General features: G+C 36.1%; 3 protein-coding genes and 1 pseudogene across 6 annotated transcripts; 2 read left to right on the top strand and 2 right to left on the bottom strand.

The window, feature by feature from the left end:
* The first annotated feature begins 4,128 nt into the window (after positions 1–4,128).
* On the top strand, positions 4,129–8,763 carry LOC132188270 (stress up-regulated Nod 19 protein). Of its 2 annotated transcripts, XM_059602691.2 has the most exons (5): positions 4,129–4,259; positions 5,282–6,108; positions 6,818–6,976; positions 7,592–7,846; positions 8,509–8,763. In XM_059602691.2, the coding sequence occupies exons 2-4, from the start codon at positions 5,287–5,289 to the stop codon at positions 7,838–7,840; spliced, it is 1,230 nt and encodes a 409-aa protein (XP_059458674.2). In that variant the 5' UTR covers positions 4,129–4,259; positions 5,282–5,286; the 3' UTR covers positions 7,841–7,846; positions 8,509–8,763. The 2 variants fall into 2 exon arrangements, with proteins under 2 accessions (XP_059458674.2, XP_088373919.1); XM_088517793.1 differs by lacking the exon at positions 4,129–4,259 and having other exon boundaries at positions 5,265–6,108.
* An 866-nt stretch (positions 8,764–9,629) lies between these two features.
* Positions 9,630–14,275, top strand: LOC132186236 (NEDD8-conjugating enzyme Ubc12). Its single transcript, XM_059600098.2, has 6 exons — positions 9,630–9,842; positions 11,091–11,203; positions 13,340–13,448; positions 13,558–13,636; positions 13,756–13,872; positions 13,959–14,275. Exons 2-6 carry the CDS (start codon positions 11,095–11,097, stop codon positions 14,094–14,096), a joined length of 552 nt encoding a protein of 183 aa, XP_059456081.1. The 5' UTR covers positions 9,630–9,842; positions 11,091–11,094; the 3' UTR covers positions 14,097–14,275.
* A 796-nt stretch (positions 14,276–15,071) lies between these two features.
* LOC132186235 (Major facilitator superfamily protein) lies at positions 15,072–17,754 on the bottom strand. 3 transcript variants are annotated; one of them, XM_059600096.2, is made up of 4 exons: positions 17,406–17,754; positions 16,168–16,800; positions 15,887–16,068; positions 15,072–15,792 (listed from the first exon to the last, which is right to left on the bottom strand). In XM_059600096.2, the coding sequence occupies exons 1-4, from the start codon at positions 17,486–17,488 to the stop codon at positions 15,164–15,166; spliced, it is 1,527 nt and encodes a 508-aa protein (XP_059456079.2). In that variant the 5' UTR covers positions 17,489–17,754; the 3' UTR covers positions 15,072–15,163. The 3 variants fall into 3 exon arrangements, with proteins under 3 accessions (XP_059456079.2, XP_059456080.2, XP_088373479.1); XM_059600097.2 differs by having other exon boundaries at positions 16,168–16,920; positions 17,406–17,496; XM_088517353.1 differs by having other exon boundaries at positions 16,168–16,628; positions 17,406–17,493.
* Positions 17,755–18,157: 403 nt separating this feature from the next.
* On the bottom strand, positions 18,158–23,994 carry LOC132168971 (protein PLASTID MOVEMENT IMPAIRED 1 pseudogene; annotated as a pseudogene).
* Between the last annotated feature and the right edge of the window lie 38 nt (positions 23,995–24,032).

The raw sequence follows: 24,032 nt of genomic DNA, 5'->3' as shown, positions 1-24,032 counted from the left end.
ATTGCATTCCCACGTGCCTTTCGTTTTTTTGTTTTTCTCTGTAAAAGACATGTGCCTTTCGGTCCTTTCCTTCCCTTACCTTTGTTTGAAAGTTTGACAAAGTGCACGTGGGTTGATAAGAGGTGGTTCATGTGTCGAGCAAAGACCTTTTTTTTTGACCTTTTTTAATGGGGACAATTTCAAGACACGTTGCAATTTTGCTTTTACAAATTTGTATCGTGTTTTGAGTTCAGTGCGGATCGGCATCCCAACAATAGTTAGAGAATTTTTCATCAATTTTTTTTTAAAGCTTGACTCTATAAATTGTTACGTATCTCATTAATTAAAAAAATAATATTTTATTATTTAAATTTTAAAAATAAATATAAAAAATAATAAAGAAAAAAAGTATAGGGGGTGGCCCATAGCCCTAGGGGTGGTTCGGGCCAAACCCAAAAATTTTAAAAACAATCTTTTTTTTGAGTTAGGCCCTCGGGGTCCCCATGTCTTTTTCTTAATTTTTTTATTATTATTATTTTGTTTTATATTTGTTTTTAAAATTTAAATAATAAAATATTATTTTTTTAATTAAAGGGACACGTGGCAACTTGTATATCATTGGATGAAATTCAATGGTCAGGATTTCAAAAAAATTGATGGGCAACTCCCTAGCTATTGCTGGGGATCCTAATCCGTCAAGTGCACCCTCTCCGGTCTAGATCCGATCCCCGATAATTGAAGATTTTCTAATTGTGAATCTAGGCCGCTTAATTTTATCCAATGTTCTGTAAAATGTCATGTGTCCCACTACAAATTAAATAATAAAATATTACTTAAATTTAAAAATAAAATAAAAATTATAAAAACTAAAATAAAATAATTTTAAAAAATAGGGTGGCCGGTCACCCCAATTGGGGGTGATTCAGCCACTCCAAGGCCAATTTTTATTTTATTTATTTATTTATTGGCCATTCAGCCACCCCATGACCCTTGAAGGTGGATCGGTCACCCTCAAGGGCCAAACCCATTTTAAGAAAATAATGGGTTTAGCCCTTTGGGGTGGCCAATCTACCTTTAAGGGCCAAATCAAAAAAAATAATAATAATAATAATTAATTTTTTTTTTGGCCCTTGGGGTGGCCGAAGCCACGCCTAGGCTCAGCTGAGGTGGAAGCCATTCTTAGGCTCAACTAGGGTGGCCGACCACTCCCTATGAGGTGATCAACCACCCCATTTTTTTTTGTTTTTCTTTTATTATTTTTATTTTTATTTTCTTTTTAAAATTTAAATAATATTTTATGATTTAATTTGTAGTGGGACACGTGGCATTCTATAGAGTGTTTGATGAAATTGAATGGCCCAAATTCACAATTGGAGAATCTCCAATTATCCCACCAATTGGAGGGGATTTGGATCCCTCCAGTCTCGACCCCCCTTCCTTTGCGGTTGTGTTCTGCATCGGATGTTCATATAGAGCACACTCTATTAACATCGATTTAGGGTCTGGTTGGGATTGCGATTTCAATAAATGCGATTTTAAAAATTGCATTTTTGAAATTACAACTTTTTAAAATTGCAAAAGCGTTTGGTAAAACATGTTAAATGTACCTTTTTTTTTATCAATATTTATTATGTGAAATCGTGATTTTGATTTAAATTCGCACTTTTTCAAATAAGCACTATATATAACATGCTTATAGAAATCAATTTTTTTGTTTTGTTTTATTTTCTATTTTAAATTAAGTGTTTTTTAAATCGTACTGCCAAACATTTTACATTTTGCGATATCTTTTAAAAATACATATTATTTTTACAAAATCACAATTCCAAACGCACCCTTAATATATATATATATATATATATATATATATATATATATATATATTTATTTATTTATTTTTAATATAGTTTTATTCTAATGATTTATTATCATGCTTAATCCAACTTATCATTTGTCAAAGTAGCAATCAATTCGATCTCATACTTGATGTGATAGTTGTTTATCGTACCAAATTATGTAAATATTGAGTAAAACTCACAATTTAAAATGACTTATAAGGAAAGTGTGCAAAATTAAAACTTTGAACGAATCATTGCAAATTGTGTGATAATTTAAAAGAAGTAAATGCATTTTTTCTAATATGAAAATCATCATTCGATTTTTTTTTTTCTCTTGGGGTTCCATAACTTTTATATAATTATTATAATTATTAAATAAAAATATTATATAAATTTAGATTTTGACCAAATAACCATAAAAAATTACCCAAATTATAGTTGAAGAATCGTTCAAATGTATCCTTACATCTCACTAGATAAAGTTTCTCATAATTTTAGCTAAAAATTTAATTTATCTATTTTAACTTCCCACTTTTTAAAAATCTCATCCATCTCGCTCTCTAAAACTTTATTTACTTACTTTATTAAAATAATATTTTTAATAACATTATAATCATTTTTTTTTTTTTTTTATGGAAAAGAAAAATCATTAAGTTGGAAAGTGTTTTACATGAGGGTTAAATACTCCAAACCCTTTAGGGTTTTTCAACTTTATTTTTCCCCCCCTAGGGTTTCATTTTTATCACAGGAGGTCCCTGTGGTTTTGATAAATGACCAAATTAGTCCATCCGTTAGTTGACCGTTAGAACTGACACGTGGACCAATCAGACGTCAACACGTGGCACATATATTAATTTTTTTTTTTTAAAAAATATATATTTTTTTAAATTTTTTTTAAAAAAGTATTTTTTTTTTAAAAAAAAAACGGAAAACATTGGGGGTGGCTCTTGGCCATTTGGGGGTGGCCGAGCCACCCCCTTTGGCCATGGGGGTGGCCAGGCCACCCCCATCTGGCCGGATGGGGGTGGCCGCTCCAAGGGGGTGGCCGAAGCCACCCCCTTTACCCACTGGGGGTGGCTCATGGAGCCCTAGGGGTGGCCGAAACCACCCCCAAGGCTCCATGGGGGTGGTTTCGGCCACCCCCAAGGCTCCATGGGGGTGGCTCGGCCACCCCCAGTGGGTAAAGGGAGTGGCTTCGGCCACCCCCTGGTGCCCAGGGGGTGGGTTTTTTTTTTTTTTTTTTTAATTAAAAAAAATTAAAAAAAAATAAATAGGTGCCACGTGTCAACATCTAATTGGTCCACGTGTCAGTCCTAACGGTCAGCTAACGGTCAACTAACGGATGGACTAATTTGGTCTTTTATCAAAACCCAGGGGGATCCTGTGATAAAAATGAAACCCCAGGGGGGTAAAAATAAAGTTACCAAACCCGAATGGGGTATTTGGTATTTAACCCTTTACATGATTTACAATTAGTTATTGATGGTATTAAAATGAACTCAAATGTTTCCGTGTTATAAAAAAAAACAATTTATTTTGTATAATCAAATTTCATCCATTAACTTAAAAAATTCGGTAGCGTGCCATGTCAAGCCAATAAAATCGCAACATAATAAAAATATATTAATATATATAGATTATAAATATATAAGATACAATACTCATTTATGTTTCTATATAATAAGTATTGTGCTTCAAACGTTTTTAATTGAATTTACAAAAGGGTTACGATGGAGAATAGAGAGCGTGAGAACCTAATAAAAAACAACAATATGGTCCGAACATTCATTTACTTTCGGCCAAAATGTGTCGTCGATTTAGCTGACTCGTCTGTTCCGGTGTCGGCAGTGATTAACACGTGGTAGCCTAATCCTTATGGGGTTGTTTAATTTCGTTTGTCCCCTCGAGGAAAATGCGCTTCCACGTACGCTTACTATTTCAACAACGACTTGTGATCAATTGTATGCAAGTCACCGTCAAACTGATTTGAGTTATTTGGCATCCTATATTCCTATTCCTAAAGTTATGCTTGTAAAGAGAAAACAAAAATTGTTTAGGGTTTTAATACGTTTCCAAATCAATCCTTTTATAAGTTTTTTTTGGGGGGTCTAACTTGCTAAAAGGGTGAGTTTTGTTTTGTCGAAAGTCGAAAGTTACCTCTTTTATATCATAATCTTTTTTTTTTTAGTAAGTTTCACGAAAGGTACGCGTCATAGCTTAGGCAATTACTCCATTTGACGTAAGCAGTGGCCTCATCAATTACTACATCCAAATTCAATTATACAAATGTCAAACACGCCTGTGTCATCCACAGCCATAGCCCCATAAAGCCATACTATATACTTGTCTTCAAAACTTGAACTTCGCAGCTCCATACGTTCTCCATACTCATCAAATTAAGTTCTCGTCCCGCTGTGACCAGCAGTTCCTCGCCCACTTTTGGTATTCTTTCTCTTTTGCCCTTTTCTTTTTATCTGTTAATTGTCTGCTATCTTTTTCAAGATGAAAACTGTTTTTCTCTGTTTTTGCCTGTAAAAGTAGACACTGTTAATTATATATGGTGTTCTATTATTTGATGAGTACGCAGCCAACATCAGATGGGATGGTGCGCCTATCCAATCCGGTTAAAGTTTTGGTTTTCCTGTAATAAGGACCACTTTCTGATTCTCTGTTCAATCTTGTGTAGTTTATTTATTTATTTTAAGAGCGGGAATTGGTTCAAAACAAAGGGATAGCCTTTTCTTGTGCTTTATCTCAACTGTTCTTTTGCTTTTTTTTCCTGTGAACGAATTCCAGTTTGTAGTTTTGTCAATTTCAAAACAAAAATCAAGAGAGAGAGAGAGAGAGAGGAAAGACTTCACATCTTGATTCCACTTTTTGGGTTTTTTATGGATTTCAAAATTACCCATGTGTATTATGTAATTTTGGTATCAAGATTTCACTTTTTTTAGCATGATAACATTCATTTACGGATTGCCCATTTCAATTTTTCAGTTTAGTTCTCTCTATGGCCTTGTGAGCTAACCAAGCAATTTCGTGCTCATTTCTTTGTCATCTCTTCCAATATTGATAGTTTCTTCCCTTACCCTTTCTTATATCTCTGTAATTTCCTTCTGTCTTGGAGTTTCCCCAAAATTTATGTTCAAATATGTTGGAATCCCAGTAGTTTTAGGATTAGAAATCCTAATACCTTTTTGGTAAGATTGTGTATCCTCTTCTTCTTCTATGTTCATATTTTGCTTGTGAATGTGCTGCGAATTACAAAATTGCACATAACATGTCTCGAAACACTGTAAGGAGGACACGTTTATTGCCAAGTCAAACGCAAGCAAGTTGTTTTAGTCCTTTATGCTCTCTCTTTCAAATTGTTAAGCTTGTGTCTAGTTTTTGTTTTACATGTGTGGGTTTCACTCCTTTATAGAAATTATTATTGAGCTTGACTGAGAATTCAATGGTTTTGGCAGAAAAAATGCTACACTCTTTTCGAGTTCCATTTGTAATCCTACTGGTGGCATTAAGCATACCTTGTTCACAAGCTATCCGGAAAAATGGATATCCTAAAATGAAATCTGCTGCTTTTCTATCCCCTAAGTTTGTGCTGGGGCCAGGATCTGTGGTGGACAAATATTACTACAATATTGACTGGCCAACAGGTCATATTGCTCTCAAGGGTTTCAACGCCGAAGTGGTTGATGAAGCAGGGCGCTCTGTCCCTCTTCATGAAACTTATCTCCATCACTGGGTCCTTGCAAGGTATTATCAACGTACAGATACAACGAATCCAGAACATGATCATATTGTTGTGAGGAACAGCGGAATCTGTCAGAAGAATGCTCTTGGACAGTATTATGGCCTTGGATCTGAAACACGAGGAACACTAACAGATGTTCCAGATCCTTTTGGAATAGAGGTTGGCAATCCTGCAGATATTCCTGCTGGGTATGAGGAGAGGTGGATGCTTAATGTCCATGCAATTGATACACGGGGGGTGGAAGATAGGTTGGGATGCACTGAATGCAGGTGTGATCTATATAATGTTACAAAGGATCAGCGTGGCCAGCCATTGAGGCCGGACTATATAGGAGGTTTGTCATGTTGCTATGATGATACACATTGCAGAGTGAGAGAAGGCTTCGAGGGTGCCAAGAGAAGCCTTTACATGAGATATACAATGAAGTGGCTTGATTGGGATGATTTTATAGTGCCTGTTAAGATTTATATACTTGATGTCACTGATACTTGGAAAAGATTGGAGAATTCAACAGGACAAAATGCAGAACATGAATGCCATGTAAGTGAACTTTCTAGGATTATATAATAGTCTACTAATTCATCGATATAAAATTGACTCTTAATTACTGATCTCTCTGTCTCAGATGCACACAGCACACACACATTTCCAAACAATAGATATGAAAGTGGAAATGAGATTTAAAAACTTGGAATTAAAAGAATCCTTGTCTGATGGGTTGTGATGAGGTCTTTTAAACCCCTGGAATAGGTCTAAGTCCTATTGGATAAAACTTATTTCCTGTATATATTTTTAGATTTCTGTGTTAAGAACAATATTCTGCGTGATGGAGCAAGAGAAGCTTATAGACTTGTATGGGTGATGTTTCCCCCCCCCCACCAAAAAAAAAAAAATCTTGTCCTCTTTTCTTTTGCCTATACTTTCTTCTGGGTGAGGTTTACTTGTGTGCTTATGAAAAGATTTTACTTATAGCTGCATGTCCACCGGTCTTCTGTTTTTGAAAATCTCGTACTAGTGCTTCTGTGTAAAGGCTGATTTGCTTGTCCAAGAAACTCTGGTTTTTATTTTTTTGGAGCCAGGTAATGTTTAGTGCTCAATTATTTATGTAGTAGCAATCGGTAAATCTTAAGAGTATCATAAGTTGCAAGAAACAAAAACTGTTACAAATGTGAAATTTAAATTCCAAACAGCCATATTCTGTTGCATTGTTGGCATTTTTTTGTTAATTCAGTCCATTTCTTTGGTTCAGGTTGAATACCGAGTTGAATCTTGTAGTGCATCTGGTATGGCTGGTAATGGGTGCACTGACACGAAAAGGACAATCCTCACTATGCCAACTGGTGGTTCTGTCATCTATGGTGTTGCCCATCAACATTCAGGGGGTATTGGTTCAGCTCTTTATGGAGAGGTGATTTTCGCAGTACTTCTTCTGTTTGTAGTATATGCGTTCAACATTGATTATTTCCTCTGCTATCTGCTATGTCAATCACAATCTGTTGTGGCATATTGTAGAACATACATGTTAAATCGCCATTTATCCCAAAAGATTAAACTGATAGGAAATGGTAAATTTAATCATTTAATTAATATTTTAATAATTTTCTTCATATGTAGGGTCAACTCTCCTTTAATAAGTGAGACCCAACATGTAAAATATTTAATTAAATTTGAAAGTGAATTACAGAGACAAGGTTTGAACTCAAGAACTTTTGCTCTAATACTATGTTAAATTACTACCAAAGTTTTGTGGAGACCAAATGTAAAATATATATATATATATATATATATATATGCTTGATGACAGAATGTTTGTGTTCGTATCTAGGCTAGGCTAAGGACTGCATCATGGTTTGTATTTTGTCCCTTCTTTGTCAAAGTTTTATGGTTCCTCTCCCTTTCAGAATTTTTTTTCCTCCACACATTTGTTGAAATTATGTAGATATCTTCATGTCAAATATCATAGAATGAGGAGTTTGATATATAACAGCTTCTCTTGCTTATGTGTTTGTGTGTGGTGTTTCAGGATGGACGGGTTATATGTTCTTCAATACCAACCTATGGAAAAGGAAAGGAAGCAGGAAATGAGGCTGGTTATATTGTAGGAATGTCCACTTGTTATCCTCGACCAGGCTCTATCAAAATAAATGATGGGGAGACTCTAATTCTGGAGTCTAATTACAGTAGCACCCAACAGCATACAGGAGTCATGGGGCTCTTCTATATTTTGGTTGCAGAAGAATTGCCAAAGCCCATGGTTAGCTTAAGCCGATAAGAAGAGGTAAATTTAATCATTTAATGAATACTTTAACACTCCTTTTTATCAAGAAAAATGTGTGAAAACTCTCATTTAATAGGTGAGACCTAATATGTGGAATATATACTTAATTGAAATAGGGAATCAATGATGGAGTCAAGGTTCGAACATAGGACCTTTGACTTTGATACCATATTAAATTACCACTTGTTCCAAAAGCTTAAGCTAATAGAAAGATGTAAACTTAATCATTTAATGAATACTTTAATAGTTTCACCATGCACTCCATTTCAAGAGCTAATTAATGAGGTATAAGCATTTACAAAGGAGAAATGCTATATGCATTCCCAAGTTTACACTTTCAAGTGCAAAGTCCCTAACGTGGCAATGAAAATTACCATTGAATTTTGTTTCCAATGGTGATTCTTACAGCCTAGTCAGGGAATATGTACTTAGAAGTGTGGACTTAGGAATGCATTTAGCATTTCTCTTTACAAAGATGTAGAACTTAAACAAAGATGATAAAGAGGCAGTCTGATTGAGAATGATAGATGGGTTGATCAATCACTGCTCTGCTAGAGTGGAATTTCTTCAACAATGTTTAACAATATTATATCAATAGAAATAAGTATTCTGGATTCTCAATGAGTTGAGATCAGACATCTAAAGTTGCTTGGTGCTTGCAGGTTTGGGAGTGGCAGTAGCTGTTGCTGCTGGTGTCTGCCATCAGCTTCGGACAGAGAAAATATTATCTTTACCAATTACTTGTCAAGTTGTTATTCGAGTATTAGTTATGTGTCTGGCACGAGATTACTGGTTATGTAATCCATGTAGAATCTACTGCCTTTCAGATGGTTGTATGATGTATATACTTGGCAACCTTATTAACTTTTTTATGATTATCAGTGGCAGCAATAAATAATGTACCTTTTGAAGCAATAGCTTGAATGCCTCACTATGTATTTAGGATTTCATTAAAGAATGGCAATGGATGGGAAATCAAAATGAAGAGGGGTGAAAGGATTGTTTACTTTGGATGTGTAAAGAGAAAAGGAAAGGAAAATTAATACACCTTGTTTGGAAGTATTTAAGAAAATATGGAAATGAATCTGATTACAGCAATATTGCTATCATATCGATTTTGAATGAAAAAAATAATAATAATAAATTGATATTTATTTCTATTCCCTTTTGTCTGGAATTGAAAAAGAATCCGAGCCGTTTTCTTCTAATTGAGTAATTCTCACCTATAGCAACATTTTTACAATTTTCTTATTAGTTTCAGTATGTGATTGAAGGATGTCATATTTTTTTTTGGTAGTTGACAAGACTTCAATTACTGCTGGCATGTGTCAATAAGTCATAAAAAATAACTTTTTTCTTCCTTGTAATTAATTCATTTTTTGAAAAAAGGGGTTTATTTCGGTGATGATTTTGCTTGCATTGAAGGAAAAATATCAAAATCAAACCTTGTGCCTTTATTTATATATATATATATATATATATAGTAGGCAGTCGCTAGGTGGTAAATAATTACGTTGTTAATATATATATATATATATAGTAGATGGTTGGTAGGCAGAATAAAAATATTGTTTCGACGTTGGTTTTGTAGTCGCAATTATATACCTGGCTAGGGTTATGGCCAAAATCCGTGCATTCTCATTCAGCGGATAGCGAATAGCAGACGTGGGCCCATTTTGTACAATGGTACCACTACAGCCATGATGAGCACGAATCTTGACAGAGCGCTGCCTAGCCCAAAAGGCCCACTCGGCTCAGACCCCATGTCCTTCCTATCCACACCAGTTTTTCCATATGCCAATCCTCGGCGTAAAAAAGAAGCAACGTTGCGGGTACATTATATACATTATATTCTATCCCAGTAAACCAGGCAGAGCCGCTTACAACTCTGATTGCAAGGTCCACCTGGTGTCCTCTGTTGCCAACCCATCCTGACCTTTCTCGCGCCTCGATCAGATAAGTCCGTGTTTTCTCTCTGCAGCTTTTCATCGAGCAGGTTTGCTTCATATAGAACCCTCGGTATTCTGTGATTTTGCAATAACGCTTTCCTTTTTGTATCCGATTTCACTGTAGATTTCCCACCAAACTCGATTCAGATTTTTCAGGTTATTCACCTTATTTGGGAAAAGAAAAACCTGGGGTTTGGCGTGACTTCATATTTCTAGTTATGCAAATACGAGGTTTACTTGATTGGGAATTAGGCTTAACTAATTTGTGTTATCAGGACCATTTCTGGGGTTCTTTGCTAAATTCTTTTTGAATTCATGATAAGTAGCAACACGTAATCTTCGTTCATCGTTGATTTATGGCATTACATGTATTAGAATTAGTTGGTCCTTACCATCCCGGTACAGGAAACTAGAGAAATTTATTGGTTTAGACTTGGATTATATTTTAAATTGTGCAATTTTACGGGTGGATCGCATCATTATAAAACCGTTTTCTACTTCATCAGGACCTATAAAACGGTTATCGAAAATTCTAAAACCTATTTACATAGAGCTTATATCTACTAAACAAAGACAATTCTTTTTCATAGTTTCTTGTACTAATCTGAAATGGGTGCATGTATTTTAGGGTGCTAATGAACGTGCTTAAGCTGTTATGAAGTTGTTTTAAGTATCTTATTGCTTGTATGATTGACAGGAGAGCTAAACTGAGAATATCTTTGCAAATAAAAAAAGATAGTTCCTGCTACAAGTTTATGATGTTCTAAACGGTGAAGGAATTTATTTTTATTTTTAGAACAAAGAAATTAAGAGAGTAAATTTCTAAGCTGGAAAGGGATAATAATTATTTATGTATAGTTGAAAGCATGAAAATTAGGTTTTTCTGTACTCGTGCTAGATGTCAAATGCTTGTTGTTGCACACTTTGGTCCCATTTTATTATTCTCATGTGATCTTATGTTTTGTTTCACAAGGGTTTGATATGAAATCTGCCATAGCATTATTGCAATGTAATCTTCTTCAGCTGAATTAATGGATGACAGTCCACTTCTTGGTTAACTGGAGAAAGAATTGCTGCATCAGAAAATTTAGAGAAGAGTTTTGTTTATTGGCTGGTTAAAAAGGATCTTATATGGACTGATGTTTGCATTTTGAGAGTTAACTTGTTGTTACATTGCTTTGTGACGGATGTAATTGTCATCAACTAATATTTTTCAAGGATGTTGATGCATCCGATCTTTTGTGAAGTACAGTAACACTTATTGCAGGTTAAGATATCTTAATACTTTTTTGTAGGAATATGATTAGGTTATTTAAAGTAAAGGAAAAGCAGAGAGAACTTGCTGGAAATGCAAATGGTGGAGTACCTACAAAGAAGCAAACTGCTGGAGAATTGCGTCTTCATAAAGGTTCCTCACTTCTATTTAGTGATGCACCTTTTTTCGTTAAATCTGAGTTTTCTTATCAACCTATTTCTTCTATTTAGTGATGTACCTCTTTTTGTTAAATCTCAGTTTTCTTATGTCAATCTATTTCTTACTCTGTTGTAACTACTGTTAATGTATCAGCTTTTTGGTTTTTGGAGAGTTTTTGAAACAACATAAGTCACTTTGGTAAGAGGAGATATAGTGATTTTAAGATGCAGGGAGCGGAGGAAGAACTGGAATGAGATGGATTGCATTAGTTAGACGGTTTCTTCAGTAACTTCGGCTATTCTTTTGGGTGAAGGAAGTTTGAATTGTATTAGGATTCAGTGGGAAGTTTAATAGTTTATAGCTATTGAGAATTGGTTATAACAAGTTGTATGCAAGTGCATCCATTTTTATGAGTTGAAGTCTATTTTGTCAAACCAAAATTTGGGTTTTCTAACTAATATAATTCGTTGAAGACTTGAAGGCAGGGGTGGCAATTCGAGTTCATGGGTTGGGTTCGTGTCTTGTCAAGCTATAGGTATACTACTATATGGGTCAACTTGAACCCGACTCATTTCCTTAAACGGGTCAAACCCATCGACCTTGACACGAACTGTTTAAATAAACAGGTGACCCAACTTGACTAGCACAACTCGTTTAATAAACATATAATGTTGGGTTGACCTAAACATGACCCATTTCAACCCGTTTTGACCTGTTTAATATAAATGAGTTAAATTGATCCAAAGACTTGGTATGACTTGATTAACACCATTTCATATCTTATTAAGTATAAATTATATCAATTATACTTATTCACAATTAGATTTATGACAATCAATATCCAATTAACCATAACCATAATTAATAAACACAACCCAACTTCTTAGTGTAATATACAATCAAAATAATATTATAGTCCAATAAAGTTCATCTACATAAACAAACACATAGCAATAAAAGAAAATAAGATTACATGTCTAATCGGATTTACAATTTAGGGTTTTAATTTTTTAATGGTAAAATATATATATATATATATATATATATATATAATTTAAGTACTTGTCCCAAGGGGAGGGTGAAGAAGAGAGTCGAATTAGTAACCTCTGCTTCATAATGTGTGCTCTTCAACTGATTGAGCTATCTGTTGCGGTTAGGAAATTAGTAGATTTAAGGACCTTTCTATTTCATTTTGTTCTTTAATACTAGGTGTTGGATTGCAAATAGAATTTACATCATTACTTTTAACCAAAGTCCATTTACTTCTTGTTTGTCTTGATGGGCAGTTATATTAAATGGTCAAGACTATCTTAGAATCCTTTTAAGCTTCTAGGGAAGGGTTTTGAAGGATCTGTTCATGTAATATCATGTGAAAATATTGAGTCGGAAGTACCATCTAGATTGATAGGGCATTGAGAATTGTTAGGATTGTGTCATGGTTAGATGTACGTAGTGGGCTGAAATCTTCAAATAAGATACCTCACAATTTATGCCCATTGAGGGTTCACACTTTTCATGTCTGTGGTGTTTAAATAACAATTGTTTGTGGCAATGCTGAAATTTATGACTGACATCCTTATGGAGTGGATCAGCTCCTGATTTCTTGATGAGGTCATCATTTTTAAAGTTAGCTCCAGATCGAATAAAGGGGAGATCAGGTTAGGGTAGTTTGAGATTGAAGACGGGGTCTTGAGAGATGGAATGACAATTGAATTTCTCAATCTTGTTGATTGCAAAAGTTGCTGCTTGGTGCTATTATGGTTTAATTAGGTGGGTTATAGGGGCAGAGGACAAATTTAATCATGTTTGAAGCATGGCCCTTGGTTGATAGTTGTGGCCAACAGGAATATTTTCTCTATTGTTGGTGGTATCATTTTCATCATTTTGCTTTGAATTCACGGAGAAGGTGTTGCTTCCTAAATTTCCACGACTGGCTTTCTTTTAGAACCCTATGTTTCAGAAACTAGAAAGTATGGCACAATAAATTTATGGGCCCTTTTTATTTTTCTTTTCTTTTAGAGGCTTATGTTTCTACAAAATCCTTCTCATGGGGAATTACTTTTGTCTTCCTCGCCATCTTATTCACCGTAGGGGTTTCTTCTGACGCATTAGGTATTTCACCTCTTTCAGATATCTCTGAGCTGAATCTACCAAAATCGTGTGTCATGTCATTTCCTAATGGCAAGGATGACCTGATGAACTTTGAGGTTTCCATTCGACCTGATGACGGATATTATCTGTAAGGAATTTTTCTAACTGTTGTCTTCAGAATTTATTCAAAGAAGAGCATTTATTTTGAAGCAAAATTCGATTTTGTGACAAATATTCTCTTCCATCTGTTGTTACAGAGGTGGCACATTTATGTTCTCCTTCCAAGTTTCTCCCATCTATCCACACGAGGCACCAAAAGTCAAGTGCAAAACCAAGGTGGACCTGCTCATTCTATGTAGTTTATTTGTCCTGTTCTGTATTGTTGATTTCTATTATGTTATTTTTATTGGTTCATATGGTATGGTGGCTTCATCGATAGAATGTCCCACTTGCAGCTCTACCATCCGAACATTGACTTGGAAGGCAATGTCTGCCTCAACATCTTACGGGAAGATTGGAAACCTGTCCTTAATATAAACACTATCATCTATGGACTGTATCATCTGTTCACGGTATTACTTGATGCTTTGGTTTATAGATCTATTTTAATTTGTTTCCATCTGATATCTGAATGTTTTTCTTTCAATTCTGCGTGCAGGAACCAAATTCTGAGGATCCCCTTAATCATGATGCTGCTGCAGTGTTGAGAGATAACCCAAAGATGTTTGAAGCTAACGTGAGAAGGGCTATGGCCGGCGGGTATGTGGGGCAAACCTTTTTTCAACGGTGTTTGTAGATTTGGTAGCACTGAATGCCATGTTTAACATTCATCAATGATTGAATGCGCACTGATTGGATTGTAAAATTTGTTTGCAAATCACATTTTCTGTTGTCCTTTTTAATTTTCTGGGTGGAACTACGGCATTAATACCTGAAAGACCAAGCAACTAAATCCCAAAGTGGTGTGTTACTGTAGCTTTTGTGATGCTGTTTGTGTGATGATGATATGCCGGACAATAATGAGGGAAAAAGTGATAGCTCGATGCTCATTATTCATCAAGGTGCCATTCTTTGGCATCACAAGCAATTAGTTCCTACTCAGATATATTATTTGCCAGTTTAAGGTGGTTCCTAATAGCATTGTCGAAGACAAACATGTGATGAAGATGAAGTGTCTTTGTGTTCGTCATTGTCTGATGAATCGTCTACGTCCTTGCATGACAAAGACATGTCTTTGTGACCTCGTCTTACGCAAACAAATCGCCTTTGCCTGACAAAGATGCGACAACGGCACCTTGTCTTCCAGAAACACAAAGCGGAGGTTTATTGGAATGGATGAAAAAAGAAAAAAAAAAAAAAAATCTATTAAACTAACAATTCTTCTAACTCAATTGGTTAAACTAACATGTGTCCTAAATGCATGTGAGAATCACATGCCAATCATGTGCATTTTTAACAAAGCATGCATTTTGAACATGTCAATTTAATAGATTGAATCAGAAAAATGATTATCTTTGGCATGCTAACCGACTAAAGAACTATAAGAGATGGTTCAAGTTGGACAAACATTGGATGAGAAGTGTCACCATAGGAGATTCACGAAATTGCAAGAACCTGAATTTAGTACTTCCTTGTTACATACTGTTTTCTCATCAAAGCAAAGAAGGAACATTTCTTAATTCAGAATTTCCTTAAAAATTTGTAAGCATTGAGTAATGAATTTTGATCAAATTCCTTCTTGTGCGGTTCATTTTAAGAAAAAAAAAAAATCTGAACCCCAAATCTTGAGAAAATTTCCCAATCTTGTATAACTGCGGAGTCGTAAGCTTAGGAAAATGACAAACTACTCACAATTCACATGAATTAGTACTTTGCAGCCAAAACAAATTCTTCTGACGTCCTCCCTTGGTCTTTCAAAGTGGCCAATCTAGCATGTTCACGATCCCGCCTAAAAAAATGATACAAAGGTGTGTAAAACAAGCAACACAGACCAAATGGAATAGCCATCATCGAGAGAAGTCCCTTAGACAATGCCAAAGCCTCCCTTGCAGACCCTGAAACTGGATCCACAGATTTTGAATCATACCCATATATCTTCTCTGCAAGAATTCCAACCAAGGGAGCAGCAAAAGAAGAGAAGGATCCTTCAAAAGCACGATCAAATGCATAAATCATGGTCCGGTGCTCGGTAGGGACGACTTCAGCAAACATGGGGCCATTTGCAGCAGTGCCGTTCCAGCTGATGGTTATGCCCATTAGAAAGAGAGTAGCAGCAAAGGTGAAATAGCTGCTTACTAACTGGGGGATCGTCTTAAGGAGGACCAATGAAAATGGGATGCCCATGAAAGCACTAAACTGTGCACACATAATACGGCCAGAGTGAGGGTAGATTTTTGATATTTTATCTGCTATTAGTCCACCAACGAGGGAACCCGTAGCACACCCAATAGCAAAAAGACTAATGAGGGTTGCTGTGCTATTATGATCAAAACCTGCAAAAACAATATCATCATCTTTTCAATTTCGACATATTTTGCTCATACTACGTACACTTGGGAAAGTATTGGAGTTTGCTTTCACACTCACCAATTAGTTCAAACCACATAGTGAAGAACACCATGGCAGTCCATGGTAGTGACCCAACAATGCCCTGCAACACAATGATTTGAAATGTTTTCACTTTGGTAACAGTTTTCATGGCCTCCCAAGACTCCATCCAAATTGATGCTACACTACTACTATCATTGCCGTTATCTATCAAAACATTCCTGCAACACAAAGCAGCCAAGTTAGCAGCCGGCCGACACACAGAAATGGACAAGAAACTAATTAGGGGAGAAATTAAGGAAAGCAACAATATTAATTACTTTTCTTCATCCTTGCTGCCAGTAGTACTATGAGAGATGATGCTATTTGTTTTCCTCGGGTCTAGCACAAACAAGAAGACGAGAATCCCAATGAGTGAGCTCAATGTTGCCATCATAACAAAGGCACAACGCCATCCAGGCACACCCCAGTATTGTTGACCGGCCATAATTGTTGCCAGAACCCCACCTCCTATGCCTCCTAAGGTGCCAACAAGGTTCAGCAGCCCAAATCCTGTTCCCCTCGCGCCATCCACATAGCTATCAGCAATGAAGGATTGGAGTGCTGGAATTACAATTGCCAAACCGAAGCCATTCACTGCTCTCCAAAAAGCAACTTGGTGAAAACGTTGGCTTGCACCCACTGCAGCAGTTGACAGGGCCCAACAAAAAGTGCCCATTGCAAGAACTGTGGGGCGATCATAATTTATAACCAGTACACCTGCTAAGGGTGAAGCAAGTCCCTGCACAACGTTTCTTATAAATGTAAGATACCCCAGTTCAGATGGCCCTGCATCGAAAGCTTCACTCACTTCTTTGTAAACAGATGGGAGGAGATTCTCATCAGCACGCTCCATTATGGAAACCATGTTGATAAGAATGAGAGAGAGAGAAACACCAAAAAGCTTTCTTCTTCTGTGAAACATAATTGCATTTGTGATCATCAAGCTCATCATATATTAGTACTTGTAGAAGCTACTTAAAAGAAACCCATTCACTTGATCCACAGGCTGTCCTTTCTATTTTCCAGAAGAGCTAAATGGTCCCAAAAAGTAGGAACAGACATTCTTAATTAATGAAGTTATTAATATCTAGTTGTGGAATAATGTACAAGCCAAATAAATCCTATGTAAAGGAAACCATAATCAACGTAATCAAGATTTCAGACCAACAAAGCAATTGCAATGAATCTTAATATGGTATTATGTAAAAGAAAATTGATTTTTGTTTTTAAAAAAGGAAACTTTATTACGTCATACGATGTTGAGAGAATCATGTAGTTTCGAACCCAGATCTGAAATTTACAAATGCTTAATTGAAGGGACATTATTGACATCATCAGGAAAAGAAGAACGCTAAGAGATATTCATTTTTAGTAAAAACCAATCAAATCCTTAATGAATACCAATTAAACAGTAAAATCAAGCAGTTAATTACCTTGCGAAAACAAAACAGCAAAAAACATTAACGAACATAACTGCTCAAACTGAAACCAGAAACATAAGAGAAATCAAACTCACTTCATGGCTTCCAAATGTCTGGGAAACAGAGGTTTGGATTGAAGAGGCGCACGAAATCTAAGGGACGGTCGAAAGAGGCCCATCAATCAAGAAACCTCTAAACCTACAAAACCGCAAGGAAATGTTCCTCGCATCTATGGCGGATCTGGGACGCCCCCCCAACTTGCGCTGTTCGAAGCTCTGAGCCCCCAGGGAGACTACTCAAATTTTATATTTTAAATTATGTAATTATATCAGATGGGTATCAATCCCAACAGACAAGACAAAGCCGAACAGGAGGAGAAGAAAAAAAAAATCAAATTCTGTCACTGTGACGGGAAAATCCAAAAATAGCTACCGGAGCATGGAGGGTTGTGGTTGTATCGGATAGTTATCCCGTTGGGCGTTGGCTTTGAAGGTCGCTTTCACAACGTGCGCGCCGCCTACATGTAAGTTTTGAATCCGTGTGTAAATGTGTAGGGGAGAGGCTTACATACAGTTGTTTTAAACTACCGCAATCTGCGGTAGTTTAAAACAACCGCTCAGATTTTCCTAAGGGTTAAAGAACTCAAAATTGCAGTGATTTTTTTAATAAAAAAAAAAAAATTGACGGCAAGAAAGATGCCGTTAAGTACTCCCCACCCAAACCTTATCTCTCTTCTCTTTATAACCAAACTTGGTCTAACTATATCTGAAAGAACCAGAAGTAGTCATACATGCCAACAACAATTCTAGAAAATTTATCATAATCCAGGGAATGTGCCAAATTACAATTAACATATTTATGGAATTAATTGAATTTCTTTACAACTCAAAAGCTATTTGTTCTGCAGTTTTACCCATCAGTTCATCCATGGGCATCAAAGACAAAATTGTAGAGCCGAGTTCATCAATCCCCATGGCTGCCATCTTCTGAAGCAATTCAACCCCACTTGTGGATTGATGTGATTGGAGAACAAATGGTTTTGATATTTGCATGGCTAGCTTTGGAGTGTCCTTCCTTGAAACTTCAGTATCCAGAGGATCCATGGCAGCTAAGTAGCCCCATCCCTTGTTTGCACAACGCAGCCCAAGCCCTTGCCAAGATCTGGGAGGTACACTTTGGACTCAGGTTCTGTATAATCCTCGGCTCCTTCAACCTGGAGAGGTGGAATTTCATCAGGTTGATTGAATTTATATTTACTTGTTTCTTCTTCCTCAAGCAACTGAAGAAATTCCCTTGTTACGTTTTCTTCCTCTGCATCGAGTCTCTGTGATCCAGAGTCTTCCTCTGTCTTGACAATTTTTTCTTCAGCCATCATAGACTCGAGAGTTTTTATTTGTTGAGCAATTGAATCTAGTTCGGTTAATCTTGTGAGATGTACCTGATCATGCACTACCTCTTTGACAACCTCGCTTGACACTGATCTTTCTTCAACTAACTTTTCTGAATCCTCCTCTTTTTCTTGAACCTCAATACCTTTATCCACAACTTCGAAGTCAGGGAGATCGAGATCTTCCATTTTTGTTTCTTGTTCTTCCAACTTTGCAGCCGCTGGCTTGGGCTCTGGCTTTGGTTCTGGCTCTGGCTCTGGCTCATCGAGATTCAAGTCATCCATTCCTTGAAGATCTGCTGTGTTTGCTCCTGTCTGTGAAGGACTCCAAGCTTCCTTACGGCTCGACATCCTAGGACTAGGGACACTAAAGGATGCCTTTGATTGCTTTCGAGCAAAAGAAGACGATAAATTACTAGATTTATCTGACCTTGATTCCTCAGCCTGTCTATAGATTCCAATACCTCCATCTTTCTCCATAATCTGGAACCCCAGTTTCAAAACTAGTTCTCCTCCTTTCGCCTTCCCCGAAAGATTGAAACTTGTGTCCCATTGCCGAACTCGGATACCTTTAAAATATAAATTAAAGGGAGAGGCTTACATACAGGAGAGTGATTGACTACCTCTGTACTTCGAAAGAAAGAGTCCAAGGTCATGGCTTTTGGAGTCTTCAGTAGGGCCGGCGTTGATTAAAATTTTTTTTGGGTTTTCTACCTTTAGAGAAGAGAGATAAGGTTTGGGTGGGGAGTACTTAACGGCATCTTTCTTGCCGTCAATTTTTTTTTTTTATTAAAAAAATCACTGCAGTTTTGGGTTCTTTAACCCTTAGGAAAATCTGAGCGGTTGTTTTAAACTACCGCAGATTGCGATAGTTTAAAACAACTGTATGTAAGCCTCTCCCAATGTGTAGTATTTCCGGTCAAACGTCAGAATCAACGGATCCAGTCCACGTGGTGCTTCTATTTTACAAATTGGGTTGAATCAATGTTTTAATTATAATTTTCTTTGAATTTTTGAGAGTATTTTTGCGTTGAAATTTTGTAAATTTATAATTATTATTTTAAATTAAAGGGCATTTACATATTTAAAATATTTTTAATTCTTTTAGTAGGTGCTGAGAAAGCAAGATCATAATTGTTTAATTAAAAAAAAAATAATGATTATAATTTAGAGAAGTGGTAGTGGTTGAGTGGTGAGGAGGATCTTTAGAGATCCTAAAACAATATAATAATAATAATAATAATAATAATAATTTGTTCTAAATAATGTTTGCTGCTCTCATGCCACATTTATTTATTTATTTTAACCTATAGTCAACTAAGTCAAGTTAGTCGCATTAAATACAAGTACTTAATTTTCTTGTTGTTGGTGTTCTAAGTAATAAAAATATTCTTTAGGCAACTTTTTGAGAGGAAAAAAAAAAAAAACACTAGTTACATGAAACATGCTTCAACAAATACAATTATCTTCCATTGATAAACTTTTGGTGGATGAACATGATTGAGAAATCTAACTCAATTAGCATGATTTAGTCCGCTGTTAGACATTTAATCAATATGCCAAAAACTCAAAACCCGATGAAACACGAAGAATTAAGCCCTTAAGTCCACTCATATTAGGCTCACTTAATCTAGCTCATATTTTCTAAATTGGCCTACCGAGATCATAACGTTTGGCTCTATCACAATATTATGTACAAGTTTTTTTTTAAAAAAAAATTGTCGCGCGTCCTTAGAAGAAGTATTTTATTTAGTTAATTATTTATTTTCTAAGTGTAGAATTTGATTCTCAATAGAACGTTTTTTCATTTTACCAATTTAAGTAGTTGTCACCTTCTTCCTACTTCAAGCCCTTTTGCACACGAACAAAAAAAAAAAAAAAAACAATAATCAGAGTCATATGGGCCTTAAAGGGTGAACATGATTGTATGACCGGCCCATACATTCTTGCTACCCCTCTCTTTAGTAGAATCAGATTTAGTAATGGGCTGCCTCCAGAAAACAGGGCCTCGCCTAATTGACAAATATTTAGCCTATGACATCTTGCAAGGCGTGGCTCGTAACCAAGGTTTGGGGTTTGGACGACTCTTGACTAGTGAGACCCCTTTAGCACGTTGGAATGCAATAGGCAGCCTTATGCTGCTTGGCCAGCTCTCGGCCCAAGCAAGTAGGGCCTGATTATTTGGGCATAACTATAGTAGTCTATACTTATTGAGTATCGTTCATAATGAGTTTAGACGGTAAAAACTACAAGAACTTCCTCAAAAACGATTGAATTATAGCTTATATATATATATATATATTAAACCATGAATTCCGTAGCAAGGAGGCATTAATATATAATTGGCGATGAATATTTTTAATGTGGCAGGCTGTGACCAGGAAATAATCAAGAGGCAAATTGGCGGTGAATTGTCATAGCATCTCAAAATATTATATATATATATATATATATATATAGAGAGAGAGAGAGAGAGAGAGAGAATTTTGCATTAAAGAAGTCGGATCCACGTGAGGCTAATTAGGTCAAGGTCGTTGTCGGATTAGCAATTCCTGGTTACAAAGTAATCTACGTTTTATACAGTGGCAGCCAATTTATAAATGATTTAACTTCCCTTAATACACGCGCAATGTCGCGGCTGGGCCCCAAGATTAGGATTGTAGGAAGAAAATGGCCATTTATTTTATCAATTCCCAAACAGATCCTCGCCATCATAGCAGGTTGATCATGAGACTGGTTGTTCAACTATGTTATCTGGTGTTTCTTGTACTTTCTATCACAATAATTTTCAATAAATATTGCATTAGCTTAATAGAGCATAATAATGTTCATTGTTTTCTAATAAGAAAATAAGCAAAGTTTTTATACTATAATACTTCTGAGTTAATAGATTCAGCAAAGTTAAAATAGATGTAAGATAGAAATGTAATTTTTATCATTATTTTTTAATTTCAAAAATGTTATAAACTTCTCGTATACTTTAATATTAAAACTATTATTAAGTATTTTTTTTCTTAATGAAATAATCATGTTGAGTCCCAAATGGTTTGATAATATAGAAGTCGTTGTTTCAACTTTAAAAAGCTCTCTGTTTTTACGTCCTTATCGTGTACGGTGGGATTCATCACCTACAAGAGGACGGTGCATAAATTCACTAAAAAAAAAAAAAAAACGTAGTTTATTAGGTAATGTTTTCGAATAATGGAACCCACGTGCTCTCTTCGACCAATGACGACCAAATAGCAGCAGCTGCATCCCTCCTTGGAAAAATAGGAGACGGCCCGTGGTCCCCGGCACGCACCACTGTCTTCCTTCCACGCGGCACCGCACGTGTGTCAAGTCTAGTTGCCTTCATGGCTTCGCCAGCTAGCTGTCCCGTCCCTCTCTAAATTAGCTGGATCCGCACGTGCCCAATGCACGACTATAACTGTCTTTAGATTAAGACCCTTTTTTTTTTTTTTTTTTTCACTTAAATGAAAATTTGTCCGACCTTTAGGAAGAGCCGCGTCAAGCCGGTTACTCTCCTCCTTAGAGGAGCCGAGCCTTGTTGAGTTGTTGTTGAAACTGCTAGCACAGTAATTATTAGACATGAAAGAAAGTAAAATAAAATAGCTTTAACATTTTATAAGAATTCTAAAATTCGTATAGTCGTATTATTGGAGATAACCTCAAAACTATATCCGATTTTTGAGTAGATAGATAAAGAGTTTTATTAGCATACATGAGATAATGATGCTATGTATTTTATAGCTTTTATTGTCTAATAGGCAAGTGTGAACAATGGGCAAAGAAGGCAAAAATCTAATATGGAAGCTTGACTCGTAAAGGATATGAGATTGATATGGACGGCAACAATATATATCATAAGTTAGTTTTCTTTTGTGAGGCGCTATCTGTAATAATTTTATTACAGAATTCTATTTTGGTTTTCTTTTTGTGAGGCGTTATCTGTAATAATTTTATTAGAAAGTTCTATTTTGGTTTATTTTTGTGAGGCACCATTTACGATAATTTTATTATAGAGTTTTATCTTGATTTTCTTTTGTGCGGCGTCATCTGTGATAATTTTATTATAGAGTTCTATCTTAACTTGACAAAATAATAAAAAGCAAATCATGTTTTCTTATATGATCATAATCATTCGGTTATATACATAAGAAGAAATGGACATAGCGTGCCGTGCTTACATAAAATTTGAACGACCCATTCTTTGATTGTGGCATGTTGTGTTCTAAAACGAACTTTCTTGGGACTAGATGGATTGCCAATAATCAAGTACTCAAAAAGACTATCATTGACAGGCCCAAAGGTCCCTTTCTAGTTTCTACTCCATAAACCAATTTTAAAGACGGAATATATAGCAAAGCTATGATTACATTTTTTACATTTATTCAACTCATATCTATTTAGTTTTTTTGCGAAATTGAGAAAAGAAGACAAGCTAGAGGACCCGAATGCAAACATGATAGTTACAAGGAGGAGGATACGTTAATTCTGACTAGATAGAAGCAGTCGGAATATTAGATTTAGATTTTCTTTATCTATGTATTTTTCCCCTATTTAATCTAATGTGAAAATAACGAAGTCTATGTAAATGAAGAAAGAACAAAATTCCCTCACATAATATAGGTTGGGAGGTGTAAATTTCATTTGTACATTAATTCCCTAGGATTATCTTTAAATTCCAACATGTCTTGTTAATTATTCAATGAGTTTGTGATAAAGACACCACGTGATTTGTCTGGAGACTCATTGCGTTAGAAAAAAATTAAAACAAGTGGACTACTGACTAGCCCACGAAGACTTGTTCTAATGCTGTGGTCAAAGGGAATGTACCTACATACGGGGAGAGTCTTGTCATTTACATTCCAAAAACCAGTGGCGTTATGGTCAAATCTCCAATAACGCTGGCGTGTAGCCCTCGTTGTGTTCTAGACGAAGGGAATCAATGGACTGAGCCGAGCCGTGCGATTCAGGGACCACAATTCACGTCCCGTGCGCTCTGCTCGACACGTCAAGTTCGGAGGTGGTCCCCACTTGCAGGCGGGGACTCTTTCTTAATTGTTATAGGTTTCTGCGTCGCACGTGTGGAGCCGACTGACCCTCCAAAAGTACCGTGAAGCGTCACATGATGTGGACGCGCGGTGTGGAAGGAGAGAATGGTGGGCCTCTGTGCCCCCACCCTTCCGAGCTCGTGGTTTGTCCATATCTGGACCGTTCAAACTGAACATCACGTCAGAGCAACCCCGAATTCCGGAGAAGGGCATCTTTTTAATCATCGCTCTAGAAATTTCCATGTATGATCCCACTACAGCCTACATAGAACGTAATTTCA

The sequence above is a fragment of the Corylus avellana genome, chromosome 6, assembly GCF_965113065.1.
Source record: "Corylus avellana chromosome 6, dhCorAvel1.hap1.2, whole genome shotgun sequence".
Taxonomy (NCBI): Eukaryota; Viridiplantae; Streptophyta; class Magnoliopsida; order Fagales; family Betulaceae; genus Corylus; species Corylus avellana.
The sequence above is the reverse complement of the archived record's forward strand: the minus strand, read 5'-3'. Positions and strand labels throughout refer to the sequence as shown.

Bases quoted from the DNA above. Each gene is read 5' to 3' on its own strand.
- LOC132188270 (XM_088517793.1), top strand. From the start codon at position 5,269: ATGGTTTTGGCAGAAAAAATGCTACACTCTTTTCGAGTTCCATTTGTA. The intron at 6,109-6,817 runs GTAAGTGAACTT...TCTTTGGTTCAG, and splicing joins ATGCAGAACATGAATGCCAT to GTTGAATACCGAGTTGAATC. The intron at 6,977-7,591 runs GTGATTTTCGCA...GTGGTGTTTCAG, and splicing joins GTTCAGCTCTTTATGGAGAG to GATGGACGGGTTATATGTTC.
- LOC132186236 (XM_059600098.2), top strand. From the start codon at position 11,095: ATGATTAGGTTATTTAAAGTAAAGGAAAAGCAGAGAGAACTTGCTGGA. The intron at 13,449-13,557 runs GTAAGGAATTTT...CTGTTGTTACAG, and splicing joins CCTGATGACGGATATTATCT to AGGTGGCACATTTATGTTCT. The intron at 13,637-13,755 runs GTGGACCTGCTC...TCCCACTTGCAG, and splicing joins AAGTCAAGTGCAAAACCAAG to CTCTACCATCCGAACATTGA.
- LOC132186235 (XM_059600096.2), bottom strand. From the start codon at position 17,488: ATGGGCCTCTTTCGACCGTCCCTTAGATTTCGTGCGCCTCTTCAATCC. The intron at 16,069-16,167 runs GTAATTAATATT...TTTGTGTTGCAG, and splicing joins GGCAGCAAGGATGAAGAAAA to GAATGTTTTGATAGATAACG. The intron at 15,793-15,886 runs GTGAGTGTGAAA...TTGTTTTTGCAG, and splicing joins TATGTGGTTTGAACTAATTG to GTTTTGATCATAATAGCACA.